The sequence below is a fragment of the Asterias rubens genome, chromosome 3 (genome assembly GCF_902459465.1).
Source record: "Asterias rubens chromosome 3, eAstRub1.3, whole genome shotgun sequence".
Lineage (NCBI taxonomy): Eukaryota > Metazoa > Echinodermata > Asteroidea > Forcipulatida > Asteriidae > Asterias > Asterias rubens.
In genome coordinates, this window is record NC_047064.1 from 4,951,112 (window position 1) to 4,978,338 (window position 27,227).

The following is a 27,227-nucleotide window of genomic DNA, read 5'->3' on the forward strand; positions in this document are numbered from 1 at the left end:
TGTCCATCACATTCATGATGCACTAATATGTGTTTTCCATCAAAACGGTTTTTGTGTGGTCATAATGTTCTCACCTCCGGGTCTGTTTACACAGGGCTACTTGTATGATTTCAGATTTCCCCTTACACACAAACTATCGGTAGAGACTCTTGTTCAAAAACATTTCCCTTCACTGAATATAAATATTTGTATTTCCCCGGCAACACCATTTCCGGAAGACGACAACCAATTGTGGGACATAGATAACCCTTCCACACCCTTCCTACCCATTTGTTATTATTATTATCTTTTTAGAAAGAGCTGATTAATTTGATGTTTGTTGCGTTCCCCCTTACATAGTTATAAAATGGTACTCTTCTACAAATGTTTGGCAAGTCAGTCAACCCGCTGGTGAGTGTAATTTATTCCTCCATGGTGGTGTGAACTAGAAAATAACAACAACTAATATCCACAATCTACACAATCATAGGTTTTGAAGTAGGCCTGCACCGACCGGACGCAAAATTCGGATATCCCAAAATCCCATCACCGGTTGCAAAATGTGACCGATTGCAAAAAGCCACCACCGATCCCTAAAGTTGACTGATTGCAAAAAGCCACCTCCGATCCCTTAAGTTGACTGATTGCAAAAACCATCACCGATCCCTGAAGTTGACCGATTGCAAAAAGCCACCACCGACCACTAAAGTTGACCGATCGCAAAAAGCCACCACCGATCACTAAAGTTGACTGATTGCAAAAAGCCACCTCCGATCCCTTAAGTTGACCAACTGCAAAAAGCCACCACCGATCCCTAAAGTTGACTGATTGCAAAAAGCCACCTCCGATCCCTTAAGTTGACCGATTGCAAAAACCATCACCGATCCCTGAAGTTGACCGATTGCAAAAAGCCACCACCGACCACTAAAGTTGACCGATCGCAAAAAGCCACCACCGATCACTAAAGTTGACCGCATGCAAAAAGCCATCACCGATCCCTGAAGTTGACCGATTGCAAAAAGCCACCACCGATCACTAAAGTTGACCGATTGCAAAAGCCACCACCGATCACTAAAGTTGACACCGATTGCAAAAAGCCATCAACGGTCGTGAATATGCATGACCGATCGCTATATACCATCACCGATCATGAATATGCATGACCGATCGCTAAAATGGACCACCGATCGTGTTTTATCACCGCTCGCTAAAGTTGATCACCGAGCATAGGACCACCACCGATGACAAATTTGATCACCGGTTGCAAAAGACCATCACCGATGATTAAAGCTCTTTGGCGTTCCATAGACTCTGGGTCTGAACTCGTGATTCTCAATAAACACAAATCATCTGCTTTGAAGATAGAAATTTCACCTGACGTGGCCAAGACTACGTCCTCCGATGATGCTCTTACCATGGAGCTATAAAATAATATAGCTCAAACAGCAGTGTGGGGGGGGGGGAAGGGCCAACTTTTGAAGGGTGTGGTACACGATTTAACTGTCCCCCCTTACCATTTTTAGAAGAGTACCATTTTATAACTATGTAAGGGGGAACGCAACAAACATCAAATTAATCAGCTCTTTCTAAAAAGATAATAATAATAATAACAAATGGGTAGGAGAGGGTGTGGAAGGGTTATCTATGTCCCACAATTGGTTGTCGTCTTCCGGAAATGGTAGGGACTTTTCGTTTTCGACGACGGATGGTTCTGCGACGGTTGTTCAGCTAAACGTTGTCGTTTTCAGCACAACGAAGATTCATCCCAAGTACTGTCGTAGAAATTGAGGGACGACCGTCCTCAAAGCCGACGCATGCGCAGATGACGCCAAATGTCATCTTTACCGTCGCAGAACCATCCGTCATCGAAAACGAAAAGTCCCTGGTGTATGCCGGGGAAATACAAATATTTATATTCAGTGAAGGGAAATGTTTTTGAACAAGAGTCTCTACCGATAGTTTTGTGTGTAAGGGGAAATCTGAAATCATACAAGTAGCCCTGTGTAAACAGACCCGGAGGTGAGAACATTATGACCACACAAAAACCGTTTTGATGGAAAACACATAATTATTATGTGCATCATGAATGTGATGGACAAACACAGACCGGGACGCACTCAACACGTTTTATAAAAGGCTGGGTAAAGTATTATACAAATATTTCCTTGTAATAAACGGAGAGGCACGTATTAATTGAATCCAAAGCGAAAAACGTATTGTATAAAGTTCTTAATTTAGGGGGGGGGGGGTGTATAAAGTATAAAGATAAAAGAGTTAAATCTTATATAAAATTGAAGCTTTAAAATAAGCTTTACTCTAAACGTAATTTTGTTTTAAATTATTAATTAATTAACCTTGTGATCTTCATTTGCATATTTAATTAGTAAATCTTAGTAGAGCGCCATATCTCAAGAAGTATACTTCCGGGTCAACCGGAAGTTGGCCCATTTTTTGTTTCAGTTATACTACACAATCAATCTTCATTTTTTTTTTCAGTTATAGGCTCCTTTCAAATTTTTACTTTGGAAAACCGTGACCCCATGTTGACCTCTTTTTTCGGGTCAACCTGAATTGGGACCAGATCTCAAGACCTATACAACCTATTTCAAACTTGTTCCAGTTTCCGCGACCCCATGTTGACCTCTACTTCCGGGTCAACCGGAAGTGGGACCATATTTCAAGAACTATAAAACCGATTTTCAAACCTTTTTTACTTAGAGACTCTTTGAGCATTAAGGATTAACCTTAACAAAATTTGGCCCCCATATTGACCTAGCTCTACTTCCAGGTCAACCGGAAGTGGGACAATATCCCAAGAACTTCACAACCTATGTTCAAACCTTTTTTCAGTTATAGCCTAACAAACAATACAGTATCGGGCCAATGGTGGCATGTACCGGCGTAGAGTTTCGATACGGTGCCGTTAATTATGATGATGATATTGAGCCAGAATTGGGCCAGTGCTGGCCTTCTTCCGGTCAAGCGTCATGTCCTTGCTAGTAAAGTGCCCACACTGGGCCAATGTCGGTTTTATAGAGGCAAACTATTTTAGTTAGGACGGAGGTTTGCCTGTACTTGGCCAATACTGGTTTTGTTGCGGCACACCATTTCGGCAAAATGATGAACCTTTAATGGGCCAATGCTGGTTTTGTAGCGGTTCACCATTTTGGGAAAGTGGTAGAAAACCTGCAGTGGTCCAATACTGGTTTTGTGGCACACCATTTGGGAAAACAGGCAGAAAACCTCTCATTGAGCCAATACTGGTGTCAAAATGGTGTCATTATAGAAAACCTTTTCGGGGCCAATCATGCCAATACTGGCTTTGGCAAAACGGTAAAGAAATATGTTCTAATGACTAAACCGACTTGATATTTAAAAAGGAATTAGCCCATGCAAGTTATTTATTGAAGCTGGGGTGGATTTCACAAAGAGGTAAGACTAGTCTTATCTCGAGTTAGGAAGAGTTAATCGTCCTAACTTAGGACTAGCCATACGTTTCTTATATCTCCAAGGACTATGTCCTAAGTTAGGACTAGGCCTAACTCTCTGTGAAATCGACCCCTGATGGTACCGGCATTTTGAGAAACCGAATACTATTAATAAAACAAAATTCTAAAATTAATACCTCCTTTTTTAGTTTTTTGGTTTTTACATAGCATTTTTAATTTGATTTATTCATTGCTGCTGTTTTTTCATTTTTTATGTTTTGTGTTTATCATGGACAACTACACTTTATTGTAATGAACTTTTTTATTGCAAAGTAATTACATTTAAATTTAATATATTTAATATACTTTTTGCATTTTTATTTTATTAATAAAAACTTACGAGTTAAAATGCTGGTTGAATTTTCGTCTGATAATGAAAGTTTTACTTTCTGTCATCTGTCTACTGGTTTGTTGGCGGCACACCATTTTGGCAAAATGGTAGAAAACCTCTATTGTGCCAACACTGGTTTTGTAGCTGCACCATAGACAATCTTTTCTGGGCCAATACTTTTTTTTTAGCGCCACGCCATTTTGACAAAAATGGTATAGACAACTTTTTCTGGGCCAATACTGGTTTCGAAGTGGCACACCATTTTGGCAAATAATGGTATAAAACAACTTTTTTTGTGCCAATACTGATTTGGTAACGGCCACCATTGAGCCGGCATTGAACCGACATTGGTCATAATATGCAATTTTCAAGGCAGGGTGTCAAAGCTGTGGCACAGGCTGGATGTCTTAAGATTGTCGAAACAATTAAAAAATGACAAAGTAATGTAATTTGTTGAGATTTTTTTTGCTATAAAATCTCCCCCAAAATTGTAGATATTAATAAATCTTGATTGCAATAATGTAATAATTTGAAATAACTGATTGCCCAATGTATGTATGTTATCTGGGTATAAAATGGTACTCTTCTAAAAATGTTTGGCAAGTCAGTCAACCCGCTGGTGAGTGTAATTTATTCCTCCACGGTGGTGTGAACTAGAAAATAACAACAATTAATATCCACAATCTACACAATCATAGGTTTTGAAGTAGGCCTGCACAGACCGGACGCAAAATTCGGATATCCCAAAATTCCATCACCGGTTGCAAAAGTTGACCGATTGCAAAAAGCCACCACCGATCCCTAAAGTTGACTGATTGCAAAAAGCCACCACCGATCCCTGAAGTTGACCGATTGATTAATTAATAATTTAAAACAAAATTACGTTTAGAGTAAAGCTTATTTTAAAGCTTCAATTTTATATAAGATTTAACTCTTTTATACACCCCCCCCCCCCCCCCCCCCTAAATTAAGAACTTTATATAGTACGTTTTTCGCTTTGGATTCAATTAATACGTGTCTCTCCGTTTATTACAAGGAAATATTTGTATAATACTTTACCTAGCCTTTTATAAAACGTGTTGAGTGCGTCCCGGTCTGTGTTTGTCCATCACATTCATGATGCACATAATATGTGTTTTCCATCAAAACGGTTTTTGTGTGGTCATAATGTTCTCACCTCCGGGTCTGTTTACACAGGGCTACTTGTATGATTTCAGATTTCCCCTTACACACAAAACTATCGGTAGAGACTCTTGTTCAAAAACATTTCCCTTCACTGAATATAAATATTTGTATTTCCCCGGCATACACCATTTCCAGAAGACGACAACCAATTGTGGGACATAGATAACCCTTCCACACCCTCTCCTACCCACTTGTTATTATTATTATTATCTTTTTAGAAAGAGCTGATTAATTTGATGTTTGTTGCGTTCCCCCTTACATAGTTACAAAATGGTACTCTTCTACAAATGTTTGGCAAGTCAGTCAACCCGCTGGTGAGTGTAATTTATTCCTCCATGGTGGTGTGAACTAGAAAATAACAACAACTAATATCCACAATCTACACAATCATAGGTTTTGAAGTAGGCCTGCACCGACCGGACGCAAAATTCGGATATCCCAAAATCCCATCACCGGTTGCAAAATGTGACCGATTGCAAAAAGCCACCACCGATCCCTAAAGTTGACTGATTGCAAAAAGCCACCTCCGATCCCTTAAGTTGACCGATTGCAAAAACCATCACCGATCCCTAAAGTTGACCGATTGCAAAAAGCCACCACCGATCACTAAAGTTGACCGATCGCAAAAAGCCACCACCGATCACTAAAGTTGACCGCATGCAAAAAGCCATCACCGATCCCTGAAGTTGACCGATTGCAAAAAGCCACCACCGATCACTAAAGTTGACCGATTGCAAAAAGCCACCACCGATCACTAAAGTTGACCACCGATTGCAAAAAGCCATCAACGGTCGTGAATATGCATGACCGATCGCTATATACCATCACCGATCATGAATATGCATGACCGATCGCTAAAATGGACCACCGATCGTGTTTTATCACCGCTCGCTAAAGTTGATCACCGATCGCATAGGACCACCACCGATGACAAATTTGATCACCGGTTGCAAAAGACCATCACCGATGATTAAATGCCTCTTTGGCGTTCCATACGCATCAGCCTACCACACGCACGGGTACGGGGGACATAAAGGACGTAAACGCACAGAGGGGTTGGGCTGTCATCACTGAGCAACCAGCTGTTAGCTTTTTGTCATTTATTCACTAGCCATATATGTACATAGCAGTTTAAACAGTACTGATCAAAATGATTACAAATTCACTATGCAAATACAGATTATTTTATAGGCTTACATCAAAACAAATAACGCCACTATTTCGATGTTTTCCACCAGCCAACGAGCACCTGTTTAAACCACCTCTCCGTCAGCATCAGTCGAGATATAGCTCCGCCCACAACTGCAAAATGATTGCCATGCGGAGAGGCATGCTGGGAAAAAGTTCGCGCCAAAATCAAACGGAATACCGCGAAAACTTCTTGAATCATAATTTTTTTTGCACTGATTCTTCAGACGTAACATCAAGTACAGCCACACTCGAATCAATGCCTGTCGACGAAGAAATAGTTGTAGTTCCTCCCGTTACAAAACGTGCTAAAATAGACACCGAAATGCCTACCACAGTCCCAATGAATGAGGAACAAATGCCGGTCAAGAAGCCTACTCTCCGGTTTAAGAAAATCTCCAGCGAAGCCAAGGCGCCCACAAAGGGTAGCGAGTTTGCAGCGGGATTCGATTTGTACAGGTCAGTGATTTGATTAGAAATTATTAAAGCCATTGGACACTTTCGGTAAACAGTATTGTCCAATGCCCACACTTCGTGTACCACAACTTATATCGTAGCAGGTCCTGTTTTCGAGGTGTCCCTAAAATCGTGGCAAATGTGTTACCTCTCTCCTCTGTACGTGATGTAAACAGTCCCTAGTGTAACCCTAGATAAAAATTGTGTGGTTTTATTTGCCAAGCACAGAGTCTCCTCTCCCGACCAAAACTTAGAAACACGTAAGGCTCCACCGGTTGTTTGGTACTTTAGGCATTTCTACAATGTACAAAAATATGTCATAATGTTGAGGCCATATACAAATATTTGCCCACCCCAAAAATTTCATCAAACACTATTTCAATTCCCTCAATGAGTTGGGGTGGTTCTGAAAAGAACCGTTGGATTAACTCGACGTTTCGATCAGTATGCTCTGAGAGATTGTTATTACGTGGTGTTACCGCAAACTTTTCTATATCTTACTTCCACCATGCAAAATTTCAAATCCTACTATTTCAATTCACAATTCATGATGATCAAATCTAATTCTACCTCCATGATCAAATCATGTGACTAAATATTTTGCTGAGAATTCTGGGAAAAAAAATACAGAGGCTTAAAGAAGCCATGTGCCTTATTACAGTATTTTCTAATATTTTCAGAGATTTTTTAACCCTCATATCAATATTAATATTATAAATATTAAAATTTAAACATCAGCTTGTTGATTCAATTATCACTGTTTATTTATACGCTTTATTATAAATACTAGCGGGAAACCCGCGCTAAGCGCGGGTCCCGCTAGTTTTCCCAAAGCACTTAGATTGATCTTAACTTTGTATCAATCTTAATTGCTAAGCAAAGAGTGACATCACAATACCAATTACCCTGTCCTCGGTTGTACTCCGTTTCATATTTTTTTTTTTTTTCCCGTTCAGTTTATTTTTTTCCTGTCCCGTATCATTTAATAAATTTATTAGTCCCTTTTTCTGATTTCCTTTCCCGTATTATTTCCCCAGCCCCGTAATTTTGTTTTCGTCCTGCGTCCTGATCATTATTTTATCGTCCTGTTATTCCCGTTTTGTGTTATTTGTCAGTCGAATTAATTTTGTTAACCAAAGCTTAAAAATAATTTGTCATGTGCAATGAATGTCCAAAATGCGTAAACTTTTAAGGCATGTTTTACTACAAAAAAAAGTCGTGTGTTTGTGGAGGGGGTAACAAAAGAGGTTAAGATGTCGCGAGTTTTAAAATAAACTGAATATCCCAATGACTTTTGTGTAAATTGGGAGAAAACCAATGCTACGCGTGGGTCCCGCTAGATTTCCGCGCTTTTTCAATTTCACAAAGCACTAAGATTGATCTTAACTTTGTATCAATCTTAAAGGAACACGTTGCCTTGGATCGGTCGAGTTGGTCTTTGAAAAGCGTTTGTAACCGTTTTTTATAAAATGCATATGGGTAGAAAGACATTGTCAAATTAGAATACAGTGATCCACACAAACATGCCTCGAAATTGCACGGTTTTCCTTTTACCTCGTCGACTAACACGGTCGGCCATTTATGGGCGTCAAGTTTTTGACTCCCATAAATGGCCGACCGTGTTAATTCGCACAGTAAAAGGAAAACCACGCAATTTCAAGGCATTTTGTGTGGATCATTGTATTCTACTTTTAAAACATCTTTCCAACCATATGCATTGTATCAAAAAAACGGTTACAAACCCTTTTTATAGACCAACTCGTCTGATCCAAGGCAACATGTTCCTTTAATTGCTAAGCAAAGAGTGACGTCACAATACCAATTACCCTGTCCTTGGTTGTACTCTGTTTCGTGTATTTTTTCCCGTGCAGTTTATTTTCGTTCCTATCCCGTATCATTTATTAGTCCATTTTCTGTTTTCTTTTCCCGTATTATTTCCCCAGCCCCGTAATTTTGTTTTCGTCTGCGTCCTGATCATTATTTTATCGTCCTGTTTTTCCCGTTTTGAGTTATTTGTCAGTCGAATTAATTTTGTTAACCAAAGCTTAAAAATAATTTGTCATGTGCAATGAGTGTCCAAAATGCGTAAACTTTTAAGGCATGTTTTACTTCAAAAAAAGTTGTGTGTTTGTGGAGGGAGGAGGTAACAAAAGAGGTGTAGATGTCACGAGTTTTAAAATAAAATTAATGTCCCCATGTGTAAACTTTTAATGTAAGGCGTGTTCTATTCAGTTTGCCTGAGGACGGATGCAATTGATATTGTTTTAATGTTTTCTCAAAAAGTAAAGCATTTCATGGAATAATATTTCAAGATAAGTCTTTCACCATTACCTTCTGTAAACCCTGCAAATTATTTGTAAATCTGTGAACTTTTTTTTTTTTTTTTTTTGTACCGGAAGTGTATGGCTTTAAGTCTGGTCCTGGTAAAATTTCGGTATCCGAATGCCACTTTTTCACTCATGTTTCATTGCTTGGTGAAGTTTGTCATTAATGTAATTCATTTGTCACTGGCACTAGCCAGTTTGCCCTTAATGTTTAAAAACAAGTTGTAATTCTTAATGTGTTTTTTTGGGTAATTTTTAAACATTTCTATTTTATATGAATCTCTGTATTTTAAACTCAATTTAGCTTGTAGCTGCGCTATGTTTGAATGTGTTTTAATAAACCAATAATAAACCTATAAAAATTCATGTCATAAAAAGGAGCATGTTTTCGGAGTAGGCAACTTAAAAATAAAACAAAACATGTAAAAATAATAATTTTTAATTTAGATGTTAATATACCTAGGCCTACTTACTTAAAAATAAATTTGCATCAGCAGATCGGGGATAAATAATATTAATTTCATGACACAAATCATGACACAAATTCTAGGAACACGAACTTGATCCTCAATCAATGTGTAATGAATAACACTAAAAAACACAATTGAGAAAATATTTGGGGAAAAAAGGACTTAAACTTAGGCCTACCAGATCCCGGAGCGACACAGTCGCAAATTTCCCAGGTTCTAATTTGAAACCTGTCACATCGCCATTTTGCGACTTCCAGATTATGTTCAACGCTTTAACACGGTCGGCCATATTGACTCCCATAAATGACCGACCGTGTTACTGTTGGTCGACGAGGTAAAAGGAAAATTTCGATGCATGTTTGTGTGAATCATTGTATTCTCGTTTTACAACATCTTTTTAACCATAACATGTGCTTTTTATAACAAACGGTTACAAACGCTTTTCAAAGACCAACTCGACCGATCCAAGACAACGTATTCTTTTAAGGTCGTGTTCTTAGAATTTGTCTCACGATTTTCAAAAGTGGTAAAACCTGAGCAAATCTGTTGACTAGCTGTCGAAATTGTATGTTTTTAACCATTTCGCCCTGCACAGATTGCGGATGATTCGTAACCCTCCGGCTACGCCGTCGGCAGGTGGGTTACGTTATCGCAACACCCAACTAAGGCCTACATGACAAAGCTCGGGCAATCTTGGTGAACTACATGTAGTGGTAGTCTAGTCAATTCAGGGCTGTATGCTTTGTTTTTGAAAGGGCAAGGGCACCAAGGCATTTTCTCTTTGGTAAAGGTCACCCTATGAGGAAAATGTCAATTTCTACTGGAGCATTTCAAGGGCACCAAGGCAATGGCAAGGGGCAACAGAGGCAATCGCCTCCGTTGCCTCTGTGAAGTATCAGGTCTGAGTCATCCTAGTGTAGTTAGTCATGTTGGTAATGAGACACCGCTCTCTAGAATTGCAAGGGCCGAGGGTCGTAATATGCCTATATATTTGTTCACAGGACTTGGGGGAAAGTACAGAAAGTACTGAATATAGGCCTACAATGCTACTGCTAACTAACACCAGTGCACACGTCAGTGTATGGGTTAAAAACTAGGCCTAGGATGAGTGACAAAGGAAAGTGTGCCAATCGAATTCGGATATGAAAATTTAACCCAGGAATATGGTCATCATTCGCTACTCAATAAAACAAATTTATATTTTATCGACATTGAAATTAACTTAAATTTCAGGTCTGTGGTCAATTGACAATGTTATAACAGTGTGTGAAAATTCCAGTCTCACAAAGAAATACCAGAATGAATTTTCGTTTTTAATTAAGTGAATATAAATTAGCATCTTTTTTTTATTACAAATTATTGGAGTGGCATATTTAGACAAAAGTGGAACTAAAGTATGTTTTTTTTTTTTATTTCATAGAAAGTGGCAGTCGGATCCAATTTAATTACTTGATTGATTTTCAAATACACGTTTACAATCTGCAACTGCAGGGCTCAACAAGCTGCCATGAATGTCAAGCTGCATGCATGAACTTCTTGGTACCAAGTCTTTTTGTTTGTTAGCTTGTTTTTGTTTAGATGATCTTTGGCCAAATAATAAAAAATACCAGTTGATCATCTGGATTTTTCAAAAAAGAGGAGAATGAGGGCCTTATTATTTACTACATGTATTTACTATTTTTTGTCAAGAAGGCCGCTTAGTATTTCAAATCAAACAGGCCACCAATCCTTCAGTTTGAATCAACCGCAAACTTATTTTATACCTATTAGTTACATGAGGACCTGTGTCAACACTAACACTAACAGTGTCGGAAGACACTAAAAAGATTTGCTGGTTGGCATTCACTAGTATTGTTTTATGAAACAGATGGTTACAAGTGTTTATTTGAGAGCATCACGTTAGATTCGGGAAAAGCTCCTAGGCCAGTCCTTTAGAAAAGATGGATTATAAAAAATTAAAAAATTTAATTATTTTGTATTATACAAAAGTCGAAAAATAACAAATAGTAAAAAAAAAACATGTGGCCCCAAAAAAGGACGCGGGCGGGGATGATCAACTGGTATTTTTTATTTGGCCTTTCTGTCAAGGGAACTCGGCAAACTCCCACAAAAAGGGGATAAACACCAACCTGGTAATTGCCTATCTCTCTCATACAAACTTATCTTTATTCGTCTATGACTATGAATTGCACTTGTAAATCAAGAATATGTTATTCAGTATCTACATGTAGGTGATGGGATTCAAACTCACAACCTTATGATTGGAAGTCTTGCAGTCTAACCACTTGACCATGGCGACTTATGCGGCAATGGCTCAATGAGTGTTCAAAATATATACAAATCTGGCCCTTGAACAAGGTGCAAATCTGCAAAAAAAAATTGAAATACACATCTCCATCCCATGTCATTTGCAAGTGCATGCAACGTGTATACATCATAAAAACCAAATTATATTTCAGCCTAGTCGTCAGACTCACCCTGTATTATGTCCCATTTAATACAGTCTGAACCACCCTTTACAAAAAAGTTCCTCACTTCATAAAAATGCAAATGAGCCCATGCCCCAGCACACCTCTCCAAATTGTCTGAATGAAGCAGTGTATGTTTGGTAATTACTCTTTTAACTAATTGCAATAAAAACATATTGAGTGTAAAAAGCAGCTTTCGATAGTATAGGCCCTAGGGCATTTTTTGAGAATTTCACTTTGAAACAAACACAAACTAAAAAGACTTGGTACTTTCATGCATGCACTGCACCATGTCCAACTTTGTTGACCATGATAATAATGACCTGGGCTTAAAGACAGTGGACACTATTGGTAATTGTCAAAGACTACTCTTCACAGTTGGTGTATCTCATCATATGCATAAAATAACAAAGCTGTGAAAATTTGAGCTCAATCAGTCGTCGTAGTTGCGAGATAATAATGAAAGAAAAAACACCCTTGTCAAACGAAATTGTGTGCTGTCAGATGCTCTAAATCTGAGGTCTCGAAATCAAATTCGTGGAAAATTACTTTTATCTCGAAAACTACATTACTTCAGAGGGAGCCGTTTCTCACAATGTTTTATACTATCAACCTCTCCCCATTACTCGTAATCAAGAAAGGTTTCTTTATCCTTTGCTTATTGATATTTTGTTTTTTGTATTTATTGATTTGCTCAATAAAGATTGATTTAACAACAACAACGTGGTTTATATGTTTAAAAAGGTATGTTTTTATGCCCCAGATTTTGAATCAGAGATATTTACTGTTGTATTACCAGAGTTTCGGCGCTATCTCACATAAATGAGACTACCGTTTGAAATGGAATTTGGACGTATGCTTTTTGGTGGTTTTTCATCTACGATTAAAACAATCAATCGATTCCAAAAACCAAAGGTATACTTTCACTTTAAAACTACATCTCATGTAATTACATGTACATAGTCCTGTTTAATTTTTGGTGTTTTTTTTTTTTTTAATCCATTAGCGCTTATGAGTACACAATCCCAGCTGGTGGAAAAGAGAAAGTACTAACAGATATCTCAATAGAGCTACCGGAAGGCTGCTATGGCCGAGTTGCACCAAGATCTGGACTTGCCTGTAAAAATCACATTGATGTTGGAGGTGGGTCAAATTTATGAGTGTTTTCAATTATTGAACATGTAGCGTTCGCCTGAATGGTTTCTGGGCAACTTTTTGACATGGAGTACATGTAATCTACGGAAGTGTATTTAGGACATACCGGGGAAATACAATTGGGCTCCACTATTCCACTTTTTTTTCTTTCTTTTTTTTCTTCTTGGTATGTCCTAAACACACTTCGGTACTAATCTTATGGAGCTGTTTTAACCAGTTCAATTTGGTTTTTCTGGACTGGCATATTATGGAAGGTTTAGTACAACCAGCATGAATTCCAGTACCATTTGTGGTTTTTTTTTCTCTATTTGATACAAGGTCTTCAAATGTTTTCTACCTGGTGTTTATCTTGGTTTTAAATGCCATGAACGATCGCAATGCCTAAATCCGTGTACATTATGTTTTAAAGCCATTGGACCCTTTCGGTAAACAGTGTTGTCCAAGGCCCACACTTTGTGTACCACAACTTCTATATCAAATAACAAACCTGTGAAAATTTAGGCTCAATCGGTCATCGGAGTCGGGAGAAAACATTGGAAAATCCCACCCTTGTTTCCACACGTTTCACCGTGTCATGACATGTGTTTAAAATAAATCCGTAATTCTCGTTAACGAGAATTTATATTGTTTTGCTGTTTTCTCAAAAAGTAAAGCATTTCATGGAATAATATTTCAAGAGAAGTCTTTCACCATTGCCTTCTGTAAACCCTGTAAATTATTTGTAAATCTGTGAACTTTTTTTTTTTTTTCTGAACCGAAAGGGTCCAATGGCTTTAATGCATCTTTTCTGAACCTTTACTAAACAAATGTTTCTGTCATTACTAATGACTGCAACACAGCACATTGTCATTGATCATCTGTGGTTGCATGAAGTTCCCATGGTTACCACAGAAGCTTGTTCAAAATTCAATACCAGTGCTGTAGCTGTGTATGGCCATGATTATGTGTTTGGCTGTAAATTTTTAATTATGCGATTGCTACCCTCAGCTCCTTACCTTCATACCTGTTGCGTTCACCTTACCTTTGATGAAGGTTGTTGAGTAACGGTTTGGGTGGTGTGGGTTTTTGTGTGTTTGCTGGTTGATAGTGTTGCTGTATGCTTCTGTTGTTTTGGGTGGGGGTTTCTATGCTAGTGCTGCTGTTGTTCGAAATAACAATTTTTTTACCTCTGGTTAAAACGGTGTAACATGCCACTGTGTTTTATAACCCTTCAAGTGCATTTCAAATTTTGAAATTTTCAAGTAAACTATACATAGTTTTTCAATTTGTGTGCAGAGAACTTTTAGTTCATTCTTGAAAATTCAAGGTCTGCTGCATTCAGGTTATTTGGCCAACGTATCTTAGCATAACAATCTAAACTAAGAGTATTTTGATGGATCTCAGGCCCTTTTCGAAACCAGGGCTTTGGGTTCGGCTTCAGGCTCCGTCTTCTCGTCTAAAGCTCTTTACAAACTGCCCTTGGGGCCAAGCATAGCCTCACCCGATTCCAAAGCTAGCCAAGGTTTCGAAAAGAGCATTAGAGTGCGTGCCCCTTGCAAGAACGTCTGCAGGGTTTTGATAGTTCAACTAAGGTGTTCCCCATGCACAAGCTGTAGCGTATCAATCAGATAAATGCGATTTGCGAGTTGATTCACACATTTTCGGCCAATATATTTTTCAATATAAACCACAAGGGAAACTGACTGGGTAAATTTGTAAATGATTTTGGGGGTTGAACAAAGAATTGACTAGAGTGGGATTCGAACCAACGACCTCCGGATTAACGTGCCAGAGGTCGTTGGTTCGAATCCCACTCTAGTCAATTCTTTGTTCAACCCCCTAAAATCATTTACAAATTTACCCAGTCAGTTTCCCTTGTGGTTTATATTGATATCTGAAACAAAAAGTCGCATCCCCTTAAGGTGATCCCCTAGCTGCCGCTTCCCAGGTTGTATCGTAATTTGGGTGTGATCCCTGGCTACACGGCAGTTAACGGTTGTATGGCTTCTGACTGGCACCCCCGAACAAAGATATTGACAAAATAGGGACAACGCCAACATAGGGCTAGATAGCTCAGTTAGTAGAGCGCCGGCACGTTAATCCGGAGGTCGTTGGTTCGAATACCACTCTAGTCAATTCTTTGTTCAACCCCCAAAATCAATATATTTTTCCTCTATTTTTTTTTTTTCTTTTTTTTTTTTTTCTTTTTTTTTTTTTCAGGTTTTTTTTTGCACAAAATTATATCAAGAGAACACCTTATGCAATGTACTGTAGGGCTTATAAAACCAAGATCAACACCAAATAGGAAACATTCTGGAAAGATTGTTTCAATTGTGATTCAGCCAAAATTAAAAAATTTGGGTTAAGAATACCCTCCAATATTGGAGGAACCCTGGTTCAACTGTACTTAAAACCTTTTTGTGCTGCACGGATGTCACTCTAAATGTTGGTGATAAAGGCAGTTTATTAATTTTTGCGAGCGCCATCATTAACCGATAAAATCATGTCATATGACCCAGTTCAGTCACATTAATCATGAACTGCTTTAGTTGTTTATCAAATATTCTGTTCTTCTTTCCTTTCTTTGATACATTTTGGACATTGGTCCCTCAAACAATTTTGTAATAAATGGGCACTTGAAAGTAAAACACAATCATGAGCCTGGAAGTGAATTATTTGATAAACCGTCGTTAAAATTACAATCCAATTTATTATCTCATAAACTTGCTTTTCGTTCAGAATTATTATTATTATTTTTTTATTTTTTTATTTGCCTTTTAAAAGTCTTTTCTGTAAAGATATTGTTTGTACCTCTGACGCTAAAAACCTAGCAACTTTGAAGTGTCGGGTGTTGTCAGAAATTGTCATCTTTGGGGGGGGGGGTACAATTTTCTCATGCTTTTGTAACCCCTTCCAGATAATAGAGACATCGCATTATTTGTCTTGAGTGGACACCAAATGGCCCGCATTCGTGCATGGTGGACAATGAGGTTGTGGGGCTGCCCAGAAGTGGTGCCCAAACACTTGTTCCATAATTGTGTTGACTTTTTCATGAACTGAAATAGTTTGTGTGCGAAAATCTCATGTTTTATTTGGTTCACATCATATCTTCATGCTCTGTTTTTTTTTCTTCTTTTTTTTCTGTATCCTGCACTTGTTTCATTGTCAAGATACAGTAAAGTGCACTCAGGAGGCAGGTTGCATTATATTATGTGTTGTTTTGTTTCTGGTTTTTTTTTTTATAAACTAAACTTACAATGCAGGTGAGATATTTTTCCAAGAGGATTGCTTTCAGAAAAGCTTTTTTTTTTTCTTTTACCCTGCTTTTTGTTTGAGTTGTTTCTTTTCACACATTGAGAGGGAGTAAAAACCCAATCCATATGCAAGGACAGAATCGGCTCTTTGAGTCTTACAGAAGCAGGGAATTCTGTGCTTACAGCAAAGGTATTTCACGAGTGAATTTTGGCTTCTGCGTGTGCCTACTCGACGTTACTAGGCATTCTGCGCTTGGCATCCTATCTAACAAGGCTAGCGCAGAAACTCAGCGCTTGAATGTAAGTCAGGAATCGTGATCGTAAGCGCAGAATTCGGCCTGAATGCTCTGTAAATGACTTCTGAAACTTAACGTTGGCTTATCTGGGCACAAGTTCATTGAGCTGCTTTTAATACGAATTAGGGTTACCAGCCAAAATATCAAGTCATATTTACCATCTTTGTGACTGGTATCCTGGTCATTTTTTCTCAGCATAATATTGTTAAGCAGACTTTTTTATTAATTTATAAGCTGCTCTATGAAACTGGTCCCTATTTCATAGAGCTGCTTAAGAATTAAAAAAGTTGCTAAGCACGATAAAATGTTGCCTACCAGAATGAGGTTACATGTACCAGCTAAAATACAATTGTACAAAATGTAACCCTGGTATCCTGCTTACATGTAGTTGTGCTTAGCAGAAATATGCGAGCAATATTTTCCGCTTACTCAGCTCTATGAAATTGGTTTGTTTCATGGATAATGGCCTTCAGACACATGTTGCTAAAAAATACTGAACTTTCTTTTCTTTTTTGTTCTTCTTTTTATTTTAGCTGGCGTTATTGATCGAGACTACAGGGGCAACATTGGAGTGATTCTGTTTAATCTAGGAAAGGTAGACTTTAAAGGTAAGTTAAAGTTCATCAAATAAGATTGGGGAAGCTTTCTGAGAATGGACCTTGACTTAAGTTTAAAGTTAAAGAAACTCCCTAACCCTTCCAAATCCTTCAATATCCTTCTTGCCGAAATAAAGGATTTGAGTATGACTGAGGTAGTAGTATGGATGTTACTAGTCTGGAGTGCTATTCTGACTCTTCAATCGTCAGCAAAGCATCCTACATGTAATGGAAACATCACACCAACTTTTTCTAAAAAGGACAATGAAGACATTTCAGTTTTACACTTGGTAGGACAAGCCACAATCAACATGTAGAGGTATCGAACTGGGGTCCACAGAGTAGGCAGGGACAGAAACCACCGAGCCAACCTGACTGCCCTGAATTGCTAATCACCTTGGTTAGGCGTTCCAATGTTATCCAGGTCCAAACATGTTGGTGTGAAATAACATTTGAGTGAGTAGAGGATATTGAGGTGAACTGTAGGCAAGTTGGAGTAGGGTTTTCATGGTCAAATATGTATGTGGAAGCATTCTCTCTTCGCTGGTCAAATGCCAGAACTGGCATTTGATACAACACCTAAGGATCAGTCGGAGTTCACTCCAAGTAGTCTGCCTTGCCAGTCCAGTGTTGAAAAGCAACCCTATTTATAATGAATTATTGACAAATGCAAAAGCTGACTGACCAGTAAAATGAAAAGCTAACTGGTCCTGCTGGCTAGTCACTGAAAAAGTTAAGGACAAACGCCTGTGTGGGAATATTTAGTACCGAGACCAGACCCAACAGACTGCCTCTCTGTACTTACAGTCGTGCTGTGTATGAACAAATGAGTTTGTTGTTATTATTCTTTTCAAAATTTATTAACATTTAATTTTAAATGTGGTTTTACCAATGTACACCGATGTGTGTTAGCACAGTATACCCAGTACTTTCCTGAGCTCTGTGAAAAAGATCACGAGAATTTATTAATATTTGTTATGTTTTGGGGTTTATTTATTTTGTTTACATTCAGTGGAAAAAGACATGCGCATCGCTCAACTCATTTGTGAGAGAATATGCTACCCAGAACTAGAAGAAGTAGAGGTAAGTTTTGTCTGCATGAAAATGTAAAAATGTCTTATAAAAATGTCAGTTATAGGTATGAGCAAAAGCAAGTTTGGACGATAAATCTTTGTCGACCATTGGTTGATGGATGGCTGACATACTGACAATCTAGTGCAAACACGGTCGGTTCAGGTCCAGCGACTGAACTTTTGTCATAAGGCATTTCAACTTAAAAGTTCTCATTTCACACGAAAACAGTCGCCGTTTTGCAACATTTCCTGTTCACTTTTTCAAAGAAAAGAACAAAAATGTATGAACCTGCGAAGCAACTGCAGTCAGTAGGTTGGTTCCAAGTTGTTGACTAAAACCACAGCAAATGCAATTATAGATCGTACGAGTACAACCTTTGCACTCCAAAGAGTTAATAGTTCCAGAACTTCTACATAGTATTTTTTTTTTATTTTATTTTTACTTTACATATTCCTTTCTTATAGGAGCTTGGGGAAACTCAACGAGGAAGTGGCGGCTACGGATCAACAGGAACTAAATGAGGCAGGCCTCGAACATTGTCTTTAGAAAGTACATCAATGGCGAAACTCGGAAACCATCAACAAGTTCTGCTGCAAACCTGGTCCCATAAAATCATACACTCTTAAGGGGCTGCCTTTAGCACAGAATTCTGTGGTAAATAGTGTCGTGAAATAGGGTGTTGCTTACTGTGTGTAACACTGAGAACTTAAAGAAAAAAATACTATACCCACTTTGGCGCATTTCATAGGTGACCAAGAATTTGTCTACATTTTAAGGTCTGGCAAAGCACTTGAACAGTTCTGGGATTGAGACTTGCATACCGACGCTGAATGTGGAGCATAGTTGTCCATCAGTACAATATTCCCTGGCAAGTAGTGTCATAAAAATTGTTCCCATGATTCAAGGGGGGAATCATTTGCATTAGAAGTGCGTCATGTGGCCTTTGTGTCTGGGATTGATACCCTGCGGACCACTGACCAGAGTCTAGTAAGTTAAAGGCAGTGGACACTATTGGTAATTGTCAAAGACTAAGCCTTCACAGTTGGTGTATCTCAACATATGCATAAAATAACAAACCTGTGAAAATTGGAGTTAAATCGGTCATCGATTTTGCAAGGTAATAATGAAAGAAAAACCACCCTTATCACACGAAATTGTGTGCGTTTAGATGGTTGCTTTCGAGACCTCAAGTTCTAAATCCGAGGTCTCAAAATCAAATTCGTGGAAAATCTTTCTCAAAAACTATGGCACTTCAGAGGGAGCCGTTTCTCACAATATTTTATGCCATCAACCTCTCCCCATTACTTGTCACCAAGAAAGGTTATGCTAATGTTTTGAGTAATTACCAATAGTGTCCACTGCCTTTAAGCATTCAGCTAGTAACATCTCAGCCGATTAAGTCCTGCAGCCAAGTGGGTTATTTTTTTATTTTATTTTCAAACATACTTTTGAAGATTTTCTTAATGTATTCTTAAGCTTGGATTTGGAAGTTCAAACTTTGTGTTTACAAAGAGTTTTAAGCAAATGTTATTTAGAAAAAGTTTGTCTTGTGAAAACATTTATGGACCAGTAACATTCATTGGCTTTCAAGTCCTGTAGGCACAGAGTCGCCACTTTTTAAAGGCATAAAATATTGCTTAACAAGTTATCAGTCACAAATAGTACTAGTGAAATGATATTCTGGCTGGTAAGCTCATTATGATAAGCTGATTTTTTGTGTTAACCTTTGGTTACTTTAAGTAGTTTTATGAAAGCGGGCCCAGTAATCTAGTGACAAATTTTTCAATGCCTGCCAGTACCGTGACCAGAAACTAAAAACTCTTATCAAGTTTTGTTGTTTGTGCAAATATTTGCAGCGACCACCACTTTAGTGTTTGTTGGATAGTATTTTATTTTCCTGGTGACCCGTTTCAGTAAACACATTCTTGCTAGTTTCCTCACTAAAGCATGGGTAATTTAAAAACAAGGTGTCCAAAAAACAGACATTCTATATTTTTCACATTTTATACTTTTATTTAACAATTTTGAATCCAAATTTTGAAGATCTAGAAACCACTCTGGCTAGGCTTGGATCAAGTTGGTTCCGGTACAATCGGTTGGTAATTATGTGCAGAGTTTGCCTTAAACTTTTAAAAGTGACTGGCCAGTGCGAGCAGTTAGTTAGTCATTACACCAGTCGGCCAGCTTTTTCACTGGTCTGTAATCTGTTCACATCGTCATTTGGTACAGTACCGGTACTTGAGTTTGAAACCATTATTTGAGCATTCAGTGGTTTACAGAAGACTTGGACGCAATGAGTGAGCAATTTGGTGCTCGAAATCAGAGCTGACGATTCTCCCTGAATCTGCAGAAAGTTCCCTGAAAATAAATAAATCTTTCCATGTTCTGATGAACAGATTTGGAATATCTCCCTGATTATATGGAAACATTTCCCATATTATGTTGAATGTAATTCAAAACTTCTCCCTGATTGTTGTACACAATCTCCCTGATTTGAAGATGCAAGTGTTGGCAGTTCTTCAATATGTGGCATGGTGTACCCGGCCCCTTACTATTATTTCTTCATTGTGTTCTGTGTTCTAAAGTGCCTTTAAGATAACTGAACAGCACTGCAAAAAAGTATTGTTCTCTTTGCCTTTTTTTTATTATTGTAGATTGCTTTTCTTTCCTTTTGGGTTTAAAAAGTTGCATTTATGAAGGAGCAGATAAATAAGTTTTATTATTGTCCACCTTCATATAAAATATTTTTCCTGAGTGTGTGTTTTCACATAACTTTTAAAACTTGTTTATAACATTATTGTCATTATAGAAATCTTTCGCAGTTCTATCAAATAAATTATATTGTATTCAATTTGTCAATACTTGTCATGAACTATGTTATGAGAGGTTTGGTTCAATAAGTTGTTTGCAAGTTGGATTTAAAAGATGTCTAGTACAATGCATGTACACCTCTCTTGAAATTCATGCATGACGTCATAATTCTTGCCCAAATGAGGGCCAGAGGCTGCGCCAACGCCCTCTTTTTGGGTTAGAATTGTGACATACTCGTGCATAAATATTAAGAGAGGTGTATTCAGTCACTTGTTGATGCTCAATTTGCATTCCTCAGACTACATCCGGGCCATTTCCCACACCTCAGCTTGAGCTTCAGCTTGGGTTTTGTCGTCAACATCAATTAGACAGAGCCTTATGGCTGAGATTTGGAAAAAGCCCAACTGTAGCTATGGGTGTCACCACATTACCGGCCAGGGCCCAATTTCAAAGAGCTGCTAAGTACAAAAATTTGCTTAGCATGACATTTTCTTCATTGATAAAAACAGGATTACCAACCAAATTTCCACTTTTTCAGGATAAGCAAACATCACCTGAATACCAGTTACAAGCAATATGCCACGGAAATTTGGTTGGTGATCCTGTTTTTATCAAGGAAGAAATTTCATGCTAAGCACATTTGTAATGTTTGCTTAGCAGCTCTATGCAATTGGGCCTAGATCTCTGCATTGAAGTTGAAGTAGAGTACAACCTTGACAACAGTTGAAGCTGCCAAGTTTGATACATTCTTAGTCGCACAATTGTTGGTCTCCTAGCTGTTTCCATCATTAAACCATCTCTATGATCAGACGGAGCCGACGCTGAGGTTTGGTAAAAAGCCTCAAGTATTGCTTCATGGATGTGTTCACTTTAGTCTCTACAGCTATGTTTAGATTTCAGCATCATAATGCATTGAAGTAGAAGTAGGGTACAATCTTAGCAACAGTTGTAGCCACCGATTTTGACAGCCTTGTCACCGAGTTCAGGGCAAGATTTTCAACCTCCAGATAGGCAGACTGCCTTTGAGCCACACATTTCTTTGAGAATAGAGTGTGGGTGTTGGTCATCGATCTTTTGTGTTATTATGCAAAAGCTTGCCCCGAACTGTGTAACATAGTAACGCTGGATGTAGTCTCAGGTGCTTCCACTTGTGAGTGGATGATTTGATCATGGACTAACTGTTCGCCAAGGTGTTGACAGGGCATGATTGTAGGCCTACCCATGAATCGATGCTACCCCCTCCCCCCCCCCCCCCCCCCCCTATGACCTAACAGAGGGCAACAACACAAAATGGTTCAGAGAAAACCGCTTTTACTAGACAAGTAAAGTTTGTAAATGTTTTCTCTCATACGGTTTCCGAATTGTTCCAACCCAGTCCCCCCCCCCCCAAACTATACCGATCACGAGGAGAGGGTGCCCGGCTCCTACTAAATTTTGCAAATCCTTGCCCTGCCCCACCGCCCCCACTTATTTTTCCCAATCCTTTCCACTTTTTCCCTTACCTTAGCCCACTCCTATAATCCTCTTTTTAAAAAATCCTGAGATTCCCCTTACACAACAAAGACACAATATTGGGGGGGGGGGGGAGGGTACATCATACCATTATTATACGAGGTAAGTCAGGTGAAATAGCGCCACCTTGTGGCCATTCATGGCAATAATTTTACTCTCTTTTCTTTTAAGTAAAGTGAAATAGCGCCACCTCGTGGGCAGTTATGGTTAGTGCGCCATTGCTCGTTCAAAACTAATGTCATAGTTTTAGAAAAACTTTCAGTCGGGTTTTTTTTTTTTTTGGCAGTTGGTGATTTGGCGCTTTAAATCATTGAAAACAAAATATCCATGTTTGTGGGGTTAATTAAAACTTACTGAAATTGTATCATGTATTGATCATGATGACATTTCACAGTTGGAGTTATACTGAGAGAGAGATCACAATTCTAATGCGCACAGCTTACTCAATACCCCTCTGCTGCCGTGGCCAAGTTCCGACTGTACGGCTGAGGCTTCGATCGAGCTGCTTAAACAGTCGTAGCCACAGCTAGCCGCAGCCGCCCAATTCCGAATACTATAAGAAGTAGGTCTTACATAATAATAATGTGAGGCGCATAGAGGCGCAGAAAGTCTTATCCTGAAGACGAGCACAGAGTCACTGTTCGAAACGTCGAGACCAAACCGGTTCTTTTCAGAGCCACCACTCCTCCAAAAGAGATTTTACTCATGGTTGGGTACTCGCAAGTTTACTATTCATATTTATATTTATAGTTACTCTTAATTCAAGTAAGATCGTTACAAACGAGGTCTTACAAAAAAAGGCTAAGGCCTACCTGCAAAAATGGTGGCAATTTAATTCATATATCTTTCGAGAAACTGTTCTGCTTCCAGTTTTTGAAAGATGGAAAGTCACACCCTCTTGCACAATATATCCCACATGCCCTTTAAAGACAGTGGATACTATTGGTAATTGTCAAAAAACAGTCTTCTCACTTGGTGTATCTCAACATATTATGCATAAAATAACAAACCTGTGAAAATTTGAGCTCGATTGGTCATCGGAGTTGCGAGATAACTATGAAAGAAAAAAACACCTTTGTCAAACGAAGTTGTGTGCTTTCAGATGCTTGACTTCGGGACCTCAAATTCTAAACTGGAGGTCTCGAAATCAAGTTCGTGGAAATTACTTCTTTCTCGAAAACTACTCCACTTCAGAGGGATCCGTTTCTCATAATGTTTTATACTACCAACAGCTCCCCATTACTCGTTAACATGTGAGGTTTTATGCTGATAATTATTTTGAATAATTACCAATAGTGTCCACTGCCTTTAAGCATAATAACAACTACTTCCTCTATGAACACTATTATTTGGCAAGGAAGGGATTAATTGTAGAAAGGTTATTAGAAGCATTTCCTGGAATGTTGGCATTTTGAGAGACACCGTGCCCTACACCGTCCTCCTGCTGATGCTGGATTGGAAAGGAAGTTGAAGTCATACTCAGTCGCCAAACAAAAATCTGTCAAGGATCCTTCCAGAATCTCCTGAAGACAAACAGAGGCTGTCCAAAACGTGAGAGCCATATCGCTCTCACACGGTTGTACCCGCAAGTTTACTGTTTATTAAAGTTTCTTGATCTTCATATTATTTTTATCATCATGATGCAAACAAACAATACTTCTAGATTCCGTTTTATTACTGAATACGACTCGTTGATGAAGCATTCACCATACGTCAGGTGCGCAGTTTTCTACTCAGTCCATCATTATCTAGTTTTGACGCTAAACGTTTCCGGACGCGATGCCCGCCCCCGGGACCCAAGGAGTGAACTAATTTGAAAGAACATGTTTTCTTTGCTAAACCAAAAAATAAGTCGGGCACAGTGCAACAACGTAAAATTTATATGAAATTGTGGCTGATAACCAGTTTCATTTCAAGTCTGTGTCAAGGACGATTTCTCTGTGCTTAGAAAAAAATAATTTATGCTGAGCTTTATGAAACATCTTCAATTTTTGAAGCAGCACTTTAAAGGAAGAAGAAGAACAAGAAGAAGAAAATGGGCCGGCCTCTTTGTCGGCCGAATTTCATAAACTGTTAAGTAGAAAAAATTGTCTGCTACACAAACAATGGGTGTGACACCTGAGTCGAAACAATGTATACTTTATGGATAGTTGACTCTGGTAACCCGTTTTTGCCAAGCAAGATGTTCCTTTGCTTAGAAAGTTTTTATGCTTACATGTTTATGAAATTGGCCATGAATTGCAAGCCAGCATTTTTTAATAAAAAAGAACCTCCCCCCAGCGAGAGGCTATGGGGACAAGGCCAATTTTGAGCTGCTTATCATCAGCTTATTCTGCTTATTTGCGAGATTTCCATATTTTTCGTCGAAAGCATAATAATACACAAAAAGGCATGTTTTTTTTTTTTAAATATAGATCAATGCAAATCATTTGAACGCTTATGAGTATGGCTGCTTATTTTGGCGGCTAACCAGGCTTAAAATAGTAAGCATGAAAATGTGCTTATACCGTTACTGATAAGAAGCGCTATGAAATCATCCCGCCGCCCTCCTCATTATAGCCCCCGCCCTTTACCGGGAAGAACTAAACGCTATAAGAAAACACTTGATGTTTGGGGCCGTTATATTCATCGATCTTTCCTCAATGATCTTAGAGTCAACACTTACCATACCCTGTGACCGAGTTTTCATTGAAAAGAAAAGTAAACATACTTTCCAATTGAAATTACTTCAGTGGAGTATTTACTGACGAACCCGCTCAGTGAATGCATGACATCACGTGGGCCTACTACAATAATGTAACCACACCCAAACACTAAAGTCCGGCTCCACATGAAGTCTAACCTAATTATTGAGGAATGACTTATCATCAGTTGCCATAGCAATTATTGCAAGCGTTATGTTTGCGGTTGAATTCCACACAAAAAATTCGTCATCTTGGAACGATTTGTTCTCCTTTTGGTTTCATTGTAGTAATTTATTAAAGGGGTTTGTCTACACAGGATTGGTGCGGATACAAATAATTTGAGTCCAAAAGCGTATGGTTATAATGACGTTTATTGTAGAACCATTTTCCTGTAAAATATTTCCCTCTGAAAAAAAGTTATTCGTGATAACTGTATCTGAAAACCTAAATAAACTTTGGCCCAAATTAAAAAACCATCAACAACAACAGTTGATTTCAGTTGTTAGAATCAAATAAGGGGAATGTGCATACTGGAGTATCGGGCATGTTTTTTTTCCCACTCTTTTCTCCTCATTCACACAAGGGGCCCGAATTTCACTGCTTAGTAATTTCATCTGGGCCTTCTCTATGGTTTGTAGGTCCGGTTTGTTGTGTCCTGCTATTGTTGTTCTATTATTCCCTTTTCAAAAGAATTATATGGGGTCCAAGATGAACAAATAATTCCCTAGTGGGGTCCATTGTTCCACTATGTAAAATTCCTTAAAAGCCCCCCCCCCCCCCGACCCCGATAGCCCCACACAAAACATGCAAACTGTCTGCAACAACTCATCCTGTTTAAAAATGAACATGAATTTTACAAAAATACTTATGGATGTGGTGTAATTAATCCAAACGAGTCATAATCATGTAAGAGGGTTTGATCAGCCTGTTGTTGAATCACTGGGATGCATCTGTCCCCACCTACCTCGGGTGATCATCGGGTCACCCTATACCCACATATCCAGGCAGGTGTTGTACCTAAAATTATATTTTGGCCCTCTCTCATCGGCTAGCTGACTGATGATGGAGATTTTCTTTCTTCAGATGGACTAAATTCATTTTGCAGCTTGTAGTTGGATACAAGTAGTCAACGTCGTGAAGCTTCCGTTTGCGGACTTTAAAATTTGTGTTCTTAAATACAGTGGAAATGCCTGGTTCGATGAGTAAGATTTTTTTCTGATTTAAGGACAAGAACATCGCAGCAAACATGAATGATTAATGGCTTTTGTTTGTCACAATCTATACGTTCCAAAATGAAAGTGACAACGATAGCAGCCTCCCACAATCGACCGTGTTTCCATTGACGTGTGTAGGCGTATACTCCAAAAGATAACCGGAATTAAACATGATTTTTGAGAATACTTCTCTGACATAATAACCACCCTTTGAGACACTTTTGACAATGTTGTGTCCATGATCCACATAGAAAGCCAAGATGACAACACAAGAGCTGTACTGTAAGGTAATAATTAATTCAAGATTTTCTATTATGGTTTGGATGAAAACCGGCAACTTAAAAACCACCGGTTCGATGATGCCGTTTTTCTTGCTACACTCGCATTGTCTGTTCTGCCTCTTTTGATTTTTAGACCAAACTTGACGTTTCCGTAAACAGCTGAACTGATGCTGAGCACGGAGATTTTGGATATAACAGGTGCATTGTTACTCACATAGGCCTGTAGTTTTTAGAAGTAGACAGTTCCCCTTTCAACCGGCAAGATTCGGTTCATAAATACAAAATAAAGTAGAAACAAAATAATATATAACATTTTATTTCCATTTGTTTGTGCACACCACCGTGACACTGACACAGTCACAATAAATGAGAGCAACAAAATAGTTGTGTCATTTTTGTGGTTTTCTCGCCCTAGCCTCTAGAATAAGCACTGTCATACTGTACAGCAGTATATTGTTGAAGAACATTTCGACTTTCCTATC

The 27,227-nt window shown here is 38.5% G+C and overlaps 2 protein-coding genes across 2 annotated transcripts in view; both read left to right on the plus strand.

Annotated features, from left to right (window-relative positions):
* The first annotated feature begins 6,025 nt into the window (after positions 1-6,025).
* LOC117287930 lies at positions 6,026-18,844 on the plus strand. The gene is made up of 5 exons (XM_033768566.1): positions 6,026-6,630; positions 12,896-13,032; positions 17,107-17,181; positions 18,182-18,252; positions 18,708-18,844. Exons 1-5 carry the CDS (start codon positions 6,134-6,136, stop codon positions 18,762-18,764), a joined length of 837 nt encoding a protein of 278 aa, XP_033624457.1. The 5' UTR covers positions 6,026-6,133; the 3' UTR covers positions 18,765-18,844.
* Positions 18,845-26,475: 7,631 nt separating this feature from the next.
* Positions 26,476-27,227, plus strand: part of LOC117288294 (unconventional myosin-Va-like) — a 106,881-nt gene continuing 106,129 nt past the window's right edge. The window contains exon 1 of the mRNA XM_033769093.1: positions 26,476-26,751. Coding sequence (XP_033624984.1) covers positions 26,725-26,751 — 27 coding nt within the window. The 5' untranslated portion in view covers positions 26,476-26,724. The remainder of the gene's footprint in view (positions 26,752-27,227) is intronic.